Source organism: Lytechinus pictus, chromosome 2 (genome assembly GCF_037042905.1).
Source record: "Lytechinus pictus isolate F3 Inbred chromosome 2, Lp3.0, whole genome shotgun sequence".
NCBI lineage: Eukaryota > Metazoa > Echinodermata > Echinoidea > Temnopleuroida > Toxopneustidae > Lytechinus > Lytechinus pictus.
The window spans coordinates 55,335,240-55,347,899 of record NC_087246.1 but is presented as its reverse complement, the minus strand read 5'-3'; the positions used below and the strand labels follow the sequence as shown (position 1 = coordinate 55,347,899).

At 40.9% G+C, this 12,660-nt stretch overlaps 2 protein-coding genes across 2 annotated transcripts; both read right to left on the bottom strand.

Annotated features, from left to right (window-relative positions):
- Positions 1-7,005: 7,005 nt before the first annotated feature.
- On the bottom strand, positions 7,006-10,416 carry LOC129282184 (uncharacterized protein K02A2.6-like). The gene has a single exon (XM_054918109.2). The coding sequence runs from the start codon at positions 10,414-10,416 to the stop codon at positions 7,006-7,008; it is 3,411 nt and encodes a 1,136-aa protein (XP_054774084.2).
- A 32-nt stretch (positions 10,417-10,448) lies between these two features.
- On the bottom strand, positions 10,449-11,297 carry LOC135153243 (uncharacterized). The gene has a single exon (XM_064095695.1). The coding sequence runs from the start codon at positions 11,295-11,297 to the stop codon at positions 10,449-10,451; it is 849 nt and encodes a 282-aa protein (XP_063951765.1).
- Positions 11,298-12,660: the final 1,363 nt, after the last annotated feature.

Genomic DNA, 12,660 nt, shown 5'->3' with positions numbered 1-12,660 from the left:
TATTAATAGACTATTAGTAGATGTGCACAGAAGGGGGTTGGCTTGGGGTGCTCCCCCCAAAAAAAAAATGACGACTAAAAAAAGGAAAGAAAAAAAAAAGAGATAAAGATGAAATATGATATCATTTTCTGAATATTTTTATGACAAATTCTGATTTCTGAAATTTTTTCTTGCTCGCTCACAACTTTTAGTACATTTTGCCTGATAGGCCTACGATATATCTGACCCCCTTCAAAATTTACGCCACCGATAATTAGCAGTTTTTTTTATTTTGAATGAAATTGCATATTAATGAAGTAATTATAGACCCCCAACAATTCCACAAAGTCATATAAAACAATGGAATTATTAGCAGAAATAGCGTATTCTTTTCTGAATAAATCAGCATTTGCATAGAAGTGTGATGAAACATATCAGTGGCGTAATGAGTCAAAGATTTTGAAGGGGCTAGATATGGCGTATTGTGCAAAATTTAAAAAAAAAACGTTGTGAGCGAGCAAAAAATTATACATTTTTATCTTTAAAAAATCCAATTATGTATGGCATAATATCCAGAAAAATATATTTCACCTTCTCTCTTTCCCTTTCTTTTTTTTCTTCGTCGTGATTTTTTATGTTGGGGAGGGGGGCAAGCACCCGAAGCCCCCCCCCCCCTCATCTGTACACCACTGAAGCAATTACTTTGAAACTGGCTTTCCTTTGCAAGCGGCTATCTAGTACTAATATAACAGGTACCATGATGTATGACAGAACCCGGATCGACGCGTGCACAGCCGAGATTATTGAAAATAAATAAGCCTAAATGAAATAAGCCTAAATGAAAATGCACAAAATTTGTGTTTTTTCCTTCTATCCTTCCTTTTTAATGCAAAATGTTCGAAAGATGACACACTTGCACCCAAACACACCCCCACACACAACCTCACCTCATATGCAGACTCCATATGCCCTCACACAAATTGCACTGACAAACAAATAAACAACTGGTACAAGAGACTACTCAGCACTGCCTTTCGTGAAAAGCTCCCCCGGCTGTCTCGAAAAGGTGCGTCATTTTGACTCCCCTCCCTCCACCCACCCTTTCGAGAAAAGCTCCCCCGGTTTTCTCGAAAGGGTGCGACCACCCCCGCTCCATCCCCGCTCCGCGAACGCAGACGATCGTAACGAGCCCACGAAAACCTACAAGAGTCCACAAAATTATTACCTCTGCCATTTTTACCTGGTACCTTATAACCATATTGTATATCTTTGTATAACCTGTTTATAGAAACAATTTGAAATGAGGATATAGAAACTGGAATGAATGCAGCACTCAAGTCATTAGATTTTTTTTAATCAATATGTATTTACAATGTATTTTTATCATTTGTGCTTCCGCAGCGAGGCTGTTGGTTTTTCTTGGGATAAACTTAAATACTACATGCAGATCCTTGCATATACGTAGTGCCAATTCTTGCAGAATAAAAGGAAACATAATACGTAAACCTTCCGTCATAAAGAACCCCCCCCCCCGCCATAAAAGTTTCACGACTTCGAAAGGAGAAAAGAAGGTAAAGGAAAATGAAAAAAAAAATGATTGGCATGACTTTGCTTTTATGTGGCATACATACCGGGTACCTCAATAGCTATTCAATACACAGTATGCGATATCAAGTTCAAAACACTTCATGTGTCGTCTCAGTTTCAATAGAGACATATTTGAAGGCCGATCAAGCGTGTTTGCATTCAAAACTTGTTATAGAAATCTTACCCATTTTCGCTAAAATTACTAGACCGGCACCACGCACAGACAGCGCGGGGTGGTCTCAAGTTTGCTGGATAATTCCATCCAAAGCGTGCACAAGATCTCGCCTTTGAAATGAACTCGCTCGTTTCTCTCCCCCCCCCCCCTCTCTCTCTCTTCCCCCCTCTCTCTCTCTCTCCCCCTTCCTCCCCCTGTCGCTCCCCTTCCTCTGTCTCCCCCTCTCTCTCTCTCTTGTCTTGGGCACATTACTTATCAGGGGGTTCGGGGGGAAAAAAGATTGGCTATTCATAGCCAATCTGAAACGGGTTATCAATACCATATGAGTTTTTTGCATTCATTTTTAAGTTTAAGTATTGTTACATATAATTATTTGATCATATTGTTTATAAAAACTAAACCAAAGTATCTCATCCCTACGTGGGAAACCTTCATGCTTACAATAAAGTTTAATTCCGCTGGGATTCCCCGATGAATAGGGTCTCTGCTTCTGACGTCACGCGAAATAAATAAGCATTGAGTCTGTTCATATTCCATGAAGCCATGTCTTTTGTCACTGCAATATATGCCCAAAACGCATATCATATAATAGATTGCTTTCCTTGGTTTATCAATTACCAAATATGGTATATTATTGTGTGTTTTAAAGGGAGAGTGAACTGTGTGTGGTATCTCATTGACTGTATGTTGTGAATGCATAGTCTTAAAATATACGTTTTCAGATATCTAAGACTAGAGAATAAATTGACCTATAATTGTATTTGTATAGAGTAACAAATGTTTTGAGAGGAAAAGTAATTGTTTTGCTACTTGGTAACATAATTATTGCGGTATTAATGTATTGAGTAGTCAATTAGCATGTCATCATTCAAGTGGGTCTATATTACAAGACTACACTAGCATTATGGGTCAGGAACAGATCAGTGGTCAGGAAACTGGCCAGGTATGAGTAGTTGAGGACTCGAGATGGCGCTATTCGTATCTGCTTTCAAATGTGGAGGTACCGTGGTAGAATGGTCTAAGGCGCCTGGCTATAAATTTGAAAGTCCGGGGTTCGATCCCCGGCCGCTGCACCTATGCCCGTGAGCAAGGCATTTAATCTACAATGCTCTTTTATCTTGCTTTCAAATAAATGGAAATGCTATATGCATTATTGCCATTGGTAACTAGGTCATTTCAATCCAAGAACAAGAGGCAGGGCTTGGGACATAAAAAGAATGTCAAAGGCCCCCGTAGACAGTTAATTGCAAGTGCTTAGTTCATGACATTCAGGTGTACATTAACATAAGCACGAAATCCCACGAAATATGTTTACCCATTCTCAACATATAGTTACTAGAGGAAATTCATTCAACATCATAATTAATTAAAGAGGCCATAAGGGTTAGGGTTGCAGCAAATTGAAATAAGGTTTTATTTTAGGTTTATGGTTAGGGTATAGTGTTAAATTCAGGGTTAAAGCTAGCCTCTTGTCGAGGCCCTGTCGGCTGCTTTCCGAGCGAACATGGCAAAGCAAGGGAGAGAGCGAAGCAGAGCGCCGCGAGACAGGGCCTCTGGACATCTGACCCGAATTTCACCGACTTTCTTTTGTTTTTTATTGTTTTTACCAATTCACCGACCAAAAACTGGTCGGTGAAAATCATCCAATGAGAGCGCGGGCTGCTATGACGTCATATTGAATATTCATGAGCTCATCTTGAATGGCGACCCGTGGATTATTGGCGAAGAATAATATCAAAGAGCATTGAATATGCCTCTAAAATGCTGAATATTGACCGATTTAAGGATTTGCAAGTCGATAAAATTATCTCTGCACTAAAAGGACGAGATGATTTTGTAAATCTACCCACAGGATATGGAAAAAATGTTATCTTTCATGCGATTCCACCGGTCGATCGAACCGGGGCGTCGATTATCGATCTCCGCTGTGCAGTGCAGTCAGACCGCAGGTCCCTATGCTAATGAGCAAAAAGGCCAGATTCATCCAAATCATCTCGTGGCTGAATCCTCCTTCTTGCAAAATCTCGTGATTCGTGAGATTTTCTTTCTCTAAGAATTTACCTGTTTTAACCTCAAGTTAAATGAAATATTATTGCACCATCAGATAGAGTAAAAGTTACTCTTTCATATTGGTCATTTATTTTGTCTACAATATTTTGTTAAATAAGTACATTTCTGGCCTGAAATTGTGCCTCAAAACTGAATTTTCTTCCTCTGTTTTCTTTTGCAAATTGTGCAAAACTTTTTATTTTGAGCCTCAATGATATCTATATCACCATAAAGCTGAACTTCTGTACTTTCTCACAATGCCACTCTTGATATGCGGCACCTTTTAATCGGGTCAAGATCACACTTTTCCCACGGAGGTACAAGACGAGATTTCTGAAAGTTTGTATTTGCATGAAATCCAGAGTTCTGATTGGCTGGATAAGGTTCACAGAACAACAGGCGCGGGGTATTTGAGGAGATTACCACATGGGAAGTGTGACCTTCCCACGAACCCATGCAGGCACTGGAACCGTTGGAATTTGCCATTGTGTGGTCTTTTTGACCAATCAGAGTGCAGTATACTTGTTTTCAAGCTGCTTTATGTACTTGGCAAATGAAAAGTGTGATCTTGACCCGATTAAACCAATTCTTATTTTGAAACCTATATCATTTCAAAGCATACATATTCAGCTTTATCATGATATAAAAATCATTTGGGCTCAAACAAAAATAAAGTGTGAAAACAGCAGCTTTTGTCAGGTAAAAATATTTATTTTGTAGCATATTTTAGATCAAAATTTTAACCTATATTACAAAATCTTTGAATAAATCCAAACACATGACCTGAAAGAATGATTCTTCTTCTTTACAATGGTACCAAATTTATGAAATTCGATGCATAATTAGAGCAGCAATGACCGAATGAAAAGAGGTGTTTTGGTCCGCATCAAGCTCATTAAATATGCAAAACATTTCAAGTCATGAATATCACTTGGATGAAAGAAGCCACTTTCTTGGGACCTGCAGTCTGACTGAGTGCAGTGAGGGAAGCTGGGGTGGAGTTGCTGGGAGTTGAGTTGACTCGAGTCTGACCAGCGGCTGAGCAGTATCTCCCGGGAAGTTTCGGGGCGGTGATGGGTCTGTTACGGCCAGTAGTAGTAGTAGTAGTAGTAGTAGTACCACTACTTGTAGCATTTTGCAGGTTATATCCCCTTTAGTGTCCCGCAATTAAATGAATCCCCTGCAGAATAATGGACAACTATATACTATATAGTATTCCGAACCCAAAACGAAACAGCTCTGACATTTTCATTGGTTTACTCGGTGACCAGTAATATCATGACTCATGTATATTCATTAGGAAGACGTTCCTCATGAATATATAATTCAGTTCAGATGTCAAGAGGCCCTGGCTCGCGCCAGGCCTAATTCGCTTCGCGAATTAGGGAATCCCTCGCTTCGCTCGGGAAGCAGCCGCCAGGGCCTCGACAAGAGGCTAAGCCTCGACCAGCCTAGCATCATGTCTTGTCATTAATGGCAATTTGAGTGTTTAAGAATTTTGGACCTATATAGAAGCCTATGAGGCCTCTAAGGGTACCGGCAATCCGAAGGCGCAAGTCATGAATATTCATATTTGGGTCCAGAACTCTTATGGGAGAAATAATTTTGCGCCCCGGGGGGCGGACTAGCCCCGCTCTCCTCTATCATCTGGTTTAGTTTGAACACATTTATATACCAACAATTTCTGGAGTAATCAATAAACAAACAATGAAAAGACATAGAAAGAGTTATTATGCAACATAGGGTAACCGTCAATGTTTGGATATCAATATTTGGTTGAAATTTGTCTCTGTTGTGGCATTTATTCGTACTCAGTGGAGTCATACAATATCGCATGATATTATCCAAGTCAAAATATACTCCTGCGATATTCTGAAAATTTCCCCAATAATGAAAATTTCGACTACTTATAGCCTAGATATAAACTTCATACATTTCTGAGTATATATTGCAATCATTCTGTTTGGTATAAAATCACATATTAGGTCACAGGCCTGTGACAGCTATTTAAAATAATGTAAGGTCTTCAACCACAAATAAAGGATTTCGTACCAGAAAAAAAATGACAAGCAAAAAAAAGGTCATCAAGTTCAAAGGAGCCACTTCTGGCTCGTCAGGGATCAGTTGTCACTCGTCAGGGGGGGGGGGGCAGGGATACGTCCTGTTATGTTCTCGTGTTGTGGTTCTTAAAGGGATACATAATAATGAGATAATAGCACAGCGATGTAGAGTAGTGTCTGCCATTTAATGTTACGCCATCTTGCTCTCTCTCGCGCATGCGTACAAGGCTGCACATGAAGCTTGCGTCGTTAGTCTTCAGTTCATACATCACATTCCTCCCCTTTTAATTGGGAGCATATCCTGCTTCATTTCAACTGGCTAATGTAATACATTCACTACCCATGTATAACACTAGATACAACAAGTAACACTGTATAACTTGTAACCAGATAACAGTAATACTAAACTAGGCATGCTAGGCTAAACTTCGCCATAATACTTTGCTTACTCAACAATTAACCACAATCAATTAAACATACATGGCTATTTCAAACTATCCTCTTTGAATATACTTCATCCTAAATCTCACTTTATAAAGAAATAGCTACAGGTGGCATTTTACTTCATTGTTTTATCTGTTAATTGTTCACTAGCATAAACTGTGTGACTCTTATCACATGAATCAGGATATAATAATAATGTAATCCTCAAGACTGTATCATATACTAAACCTTATATATGAATAAGTTTGCATAAATGTGTTTGCATCAATAAATAATATCTCGTGAATGACTCCAAATACAATTTTCACGACTCATATAACGGCTAAAATCTAAATCTCAGACTAGTTTACTATATACAATGCGAGTTATGTGCTTTTCATATTTCTCCAATAAACAAACTTTCAAGATTACAACACTTGTGATTGTCATTATTTTCCTCCATATCAAATTTAAAGGTAACACTTTTTCTCTCTACCTATAGAACTTCATTCTTCTCTCCACCCTCTATTTTTTTATTTTTATCATTCAACTATCAAATTGAATTACCAATTTATAACATACCTCTTTGTTGTTGGATTTACAAACTAGAAGCCTTCTAACGTGGCTATAAGTGTTTCACCTAACTGTATATCCAACAACTATTTACAATCATGTTAACAGCTTTTCCCTTTTTTTTTTTTTTTTTTTTTTTAGCTGCTCTCGTGTATAGCTTTAATGATATACTATGAAATCTCTTAACTTTGAGGGTGTCTTTGACTTCCGGTTGGACATTCGTCTTTCTGACATAACTTTAGAATTTGGCATGTTTGGCATGACAGCTCCATCAGAATCACTTAGTGACTCTGTTTGGACCTGCTGTGACATGGCTGTAGTATCAGCGATACTCTGTTCAGTGTTTGAAATTAAGGATTCGCTAGTACTAGGTGCCATATTGGGATTTTCTGTTGTCTGGCTTGGATACTGCGTCTGTTGAATCAGAATCTCTGGTTGTAGATTGGTGTTCTGATCAGGCATTTCTTCCTTGTCATGATCATTTCCATGCGATAGAGTGTAAAGTCTAATGTGATCCACATGGCGGCGTACCTCTCTACCATCCTGTAACTCTATCACGTACATGACTTCATTGAGTGTTTCGGTTACTATTCCTCTGAGCCAAGTTGGTCCGGCTGCAAAGTTCTTCACTAGGACAGTATCATTCAATTTGAACTGTCTCATCTTTGAGCGCTTGTCTGCCGCCTGTTTCATTGCAGATTGCTGCTTCTGAACCGACTTGTGCAGGTTCGGACGGACATGATCCATTCTACTTCTGATCCTCCTTTTGAACATTAGTTCACTTGGTGTTTTCATGGTAGTTCCTTGTGGAGTTATCCGATAGGTCATTAGGAATACTTGGATGCGCATCTCCAATGATGTTCCACTGGTTTTCTTAACTCCACTTTTCAAGGTTTGCACAGCCCTTTCCGCAAGGCCATTGCTGGAAGGGTGTTTTGGGGCTGTTTGCACATGTTCTACATTGTTGTTGAACAGGAAGTTCGAAAAGTCTTCAGAGACAAACTGGGTGCCGTTGTCACTTACGACTGTTTCTGGAATACCATACGTTGCAAACAGGCGTCGCATGGCAGTGACTGTAGCAGCTGCAGTGGCGTGTGCTACTCTAATAGCTTCAATCCACTTGGTGTATGCGTCAACAACAATCAGCACGTTCTGGTTATCGATGTAGGCGTAATCGATGTGGATCCTACTCCAGGGTCGTTCTGGGAACTCCCATGGGTGGATAGGGGCAGGTGGTGGGCTTCGCTGGTGCTCCTGACAAGTTGTACAGGTCTTCACCTTCTCTTCCAACATTTTGTCGATGCCTGGCCACCATACAAAGGATCGTGCAAGTGCTTTCATCTTGACTATGCCTGGATGAGTCCCATGAAGTTCATCAAGGATTCTTTGTCTCATCTGCTTGTTGTCTGGAATGACCACTCTATGCCCCCATAATATGATGTCATTCTCAATTGAGAGTTCCTCCTTCTTCTGCGCAAAGGCTTTGAGCTCTGGTGGAACGTTCTTGGGGTTTGGCCATCCATTCATCACATAGGCTTTTACTCTTGCGAGAACAGGATCCCTTTTGGTGATTCTTCTGACTTCATCGGCTTCAACTGGCCTTGTGTCAATATCCAGCATATTGATTTGAACTGGAGGCTGCTCATCCAGCTCTGCAAGACTCTGATGCGACCACACTGTTTGATCATCTGCCAAGGGTAGGCGTGATAGGGCGTCTGCATTCTGGTGCTGTTTACCTTCCTTGTATATGATGTCATATTCGTAGGCTGAGAGGATCATGTGCCACCTGGCTAACCTTGCAGAGGCCATGGGGCTTGCAGGTTTGGTGTCACCGAATATGCCTAACAGCGGCTTGTGGTCTGTGACGATTGTAAATCGTCTTCCGTACAGGTACTTGTGAAATTTCTTTACACCGAAAATGACAGAGAGTCCTTCTTTTTCATATTGGGCGTAATTTGCTTCACTTCTAGTGAGCGTACGTGATGCGAAAGAAATGGGCTGCTCTAGACCGTCTGTTCCTACATGGCTGAGGACTACACCTAGACCATTATCACCATAGGGGCTTGCATCACATTGCAACAACAAAGGCTTACTGGGGTCGTAGTGTGTCAACACTGTGTCACTCTGAACCAGTTCCTTTGACTTCTGGAAGGCTCTTTCTTGGTCTCCTCCCCACTTCAGGTTTGGATCTGCTTTTTTCCGGTCTCCCTGCTTCTTTGGCACTGAAGCATACTCTGCCTTCAACAGTGTTATTAGTGGGGCGATCTCTTTGGTCAAATTTGGTATAAACTTCCGATAGTAGCCAAGAAGTCCTAGGTATGCCTGTAGTTGACTCTGGTTCTGTGGTCTTGGAGTCTTCTTTATGGCTTCTATCTTGTCTGGGAGTGGGCTAACTCCATGTTGATCCAGCTTGTGGCCAAGGAACTCCACCGAGTCCATCATGAACTCACACTTTTCCCTTTTCAGTCGAAGTCCATTACTCTCTAGGCAATGCAGTACAGCTTGCAAGTTGGCAATGTGTTCTTCATCTGTCTTCCCGCTAACTATAATATCATCTAGGTACGGGCGACACATTGGTATGTCAGCTAAGAGTGACTCCATTGCTCTTTGGAAGAGCGCAGGGGCTGTGGCTATACCAAAGGGTAACCTAGTGTACTGAAAAAGTCCTCTGTGTGTATTTACTGTGGTGTACTTCCTTGCTTGTTCATCAAGTTCTATCTGGTGGTATGCATGTGAAAGGTCAAGCTTGCTGAACTGTTGACCTCCACCTAAGTCCTGGAGCATATCCTGGAGCGAAGGAATTGGGTACCGTTCCACCCTTAGAACTTTATTTGCTGTCAACTTATAGTTGCCACAGATGCGGACTTTACCATTTGGTTTCTTCACCACTACGATAGGACATGCGTAATCAGCAAACTTCACCGGCTCAATCACGCCTTGGTCCTGTAGCTCATCGATGGCTTCGTCAATTTTCTGGCGCATTGCATATGGGACTGGTGCAGCTTTGTAGAACCTGGCTTTATCTCCATCATCTTGAGGATGCACCTTTGCCTGGTAGCCTTCAAGTTTACCAACTTTTGAACAGTCAAACACTTGCTTGTGCTTCACTAACATGTCTTGTAAGGTAGCTTGTATCTTATGCACGGTTTCTGGATTGTTAGAAACATGTGTTTGAAGGTTGAGGCGATTCTGTAGGAATCTGTAGATTCCTTCTGGTGCGGCTTGCATCCAGTCTCGGCCCAGTAACGCAACACCTTTCTCAACTACAAGAAGTGTCAACTTCTTTGGTGGTTGGCTGGCATCAAACTTGACTTCTACCATTGCCTCACCAATGATTGGTACTGATGACTCTGTGTATGTTTTCAAGGAAACATTTGCTTGCTTCACATCAGCTCGATGTCCCAGTTTATGAAAATCCTGCTGCGACATCATCGTCCAGGGGCTTCCTGTGTCTATTTCTAAGTTAACTTGGATCCCATTTAGGCTTAGGCTAGTCTGGAACGGTTCACTGTACTTTGCCATCTTATTTACCATTCCACCCCTAAGGTGTCTGAGTTCTCCACTAGGCATGTTTTCTATCAGTTCTGCACCTTCCTCACCATTCAAGTGGTTTGCATATTTCTTTCTAGATCTGTATTGCTTGATCTTCTCACACTGGCTGCGGGTGTGACCCACTTGAGAACACTGATAGCATTTCTCATCCTTAAATCTACATGCTGACTGGACATGATCACCTGAACATGATCACCTGAACCACATCTCCAACATCTTGAGGCAGGTTTTTCCTGTTTCTTTTGGCTTGGCTTTTCCTGCACTTCCTGCTTCTGTCTTTGATGTGTATTTTTACGCGATGAGGACATAAATGGTTTACGCTGGCTTCTGCCCTCCATCTTCTGAACTGTAGGTGACTCGGTCCCTTTACTCAATACCTTGAGCTTTTCAACATCTCTGTCTGCTACCTCCATAGCTGTGGCGGTCTGAAGTGCATGTTGTAAGGTTAGGGATGACTCACTTAACAGCTTGCGTTGAATTGCGATATCCCGGCAACCCACTACTAAGCGGTCCCTAATCATGTTATCTAATTCTTTGAAATTACAGCCTTCGCTTAATTGGCGCAAATTTGCTACAAATTGCGGTATGGACTCATCTTGCTTTTGCACACAAGTGTAAAACCTATAGCGCTGAACAATTTCGGTAGGCTTTGGTACGAAGTGTGACGTAAGCGTAGTTTTGCATACTGTGTATGTTTGATCTATTGGTTTACTCGGCTGCAAGAGAGCTCTGAGAATGTGATAGCTCTTGCTACCAAGATTGGTCAGAAATATCGCCCTTCTTTTCCCATCATCCTGTATATTGTTAGCATCAAACCATGCTTCTAGGAGTTCAAGCCATTCGTCAAAATTGTACCCATCACTCAGTTTGGGCACACTACCTATATGTTGGCTTGCCATAATTTTGTTTCATATGTTGTACAAAATTCAGCTGTTAACTTGATTGTGACTACACAATAGGTAGCTGTAACACTAAGTATATCAAGACTTATTGATCATAAAATATGATTTTGATCTTGCAATTGCGCGTAAGCAAAGCTTATTTTCTTAGTACATAATGCCTATACAAAGCATTATTGTATACCTGAAACAAAGCTAGAACGACATATATAGTCCAACGATTGACAATACTATATCACTACACACAACTGGTATATGTGGGACTACTCCCGTGTCGTGGGGCTGCAGTTATTCAATGGCATAGCAAATATAGGCACTGGGTCCTGGTCCTAATTGCTAAGTCTTAGACTATAATCGATCAACACTTTGGGCCTAAGTTATAGTCCTACAACTGATTAGACCTAGTCCTGTTTTTTTAAACCTGGACCTTCTTGTTGGTCCTAAATTTCATAGGTCTGGTCCTACTTGCATAGTCTTAGACCAGTTGACTGGACCAACTTGCTATATGACTATGGCATAAACTCAGCTTAAGTTTATAGTTATTTACTGTAGCATCAGATCTCAATTCAGTCTTGGACTTGGTCCTGTTGGTTCTAGACCTAGATCTATAATTGCTATTTTAATGACCTAAATCTAAATACTACCTAATTGAACCAGTGTAACAACTCACCAGGGCATGTACGGTACTTTGTTACTTTAGACCAGATCTATGTTTCGACTAATTATTTAGTCCAACACGTTGCAATTACAACCATATAATGTATTTTTGGACCTGGACTAATTCGTCTTAATCTTACCTTTAGTCTTAGATTAAGTCACAGTTCATAATGAATAAATGCTGTGTTTATTATTATTCATAATAAGTCCATCAAAAAGTCTTTAAGTCTTTGATGTTTTGTTTCTGTTTCATTCATTACATATGCAGCTTGGCTTGAATTTGTATTGAGTCTTCGTGGCACAACAGCTTTGTCCTGGCTTGCAGACTCAAAACTTGCTTGGCTGGACTTGACTAATGACTGCAACACTTTCTGGGCCTAACCTGGCAAAAGAGGTCTCGGCTGGGTCCTCGGCTTGGTCCTTGGGCTTGGGCTCTGTTGCTTGCTGCTAATTCTTGCTGCTGGGCCTGGGCTGGGCTGCTTTGGAGACTATGTCTTCGGGCTTGAAGTTGCATGGCTCCAATTTGCTATGTCAATAGTCAAATGTAGTAATTAACAAGTAACATCTAGGGCTAGGCATAATTTACAGCAATTGTCAACGTTATGCCTAGTATGGCTATGCTATGGGCTGTAGACACTACATAACTCAGTCTCAATATAGGCTGGCATGAGCGGTGTGAGGCTTCTGCAAAGCGTTCATTTCAACA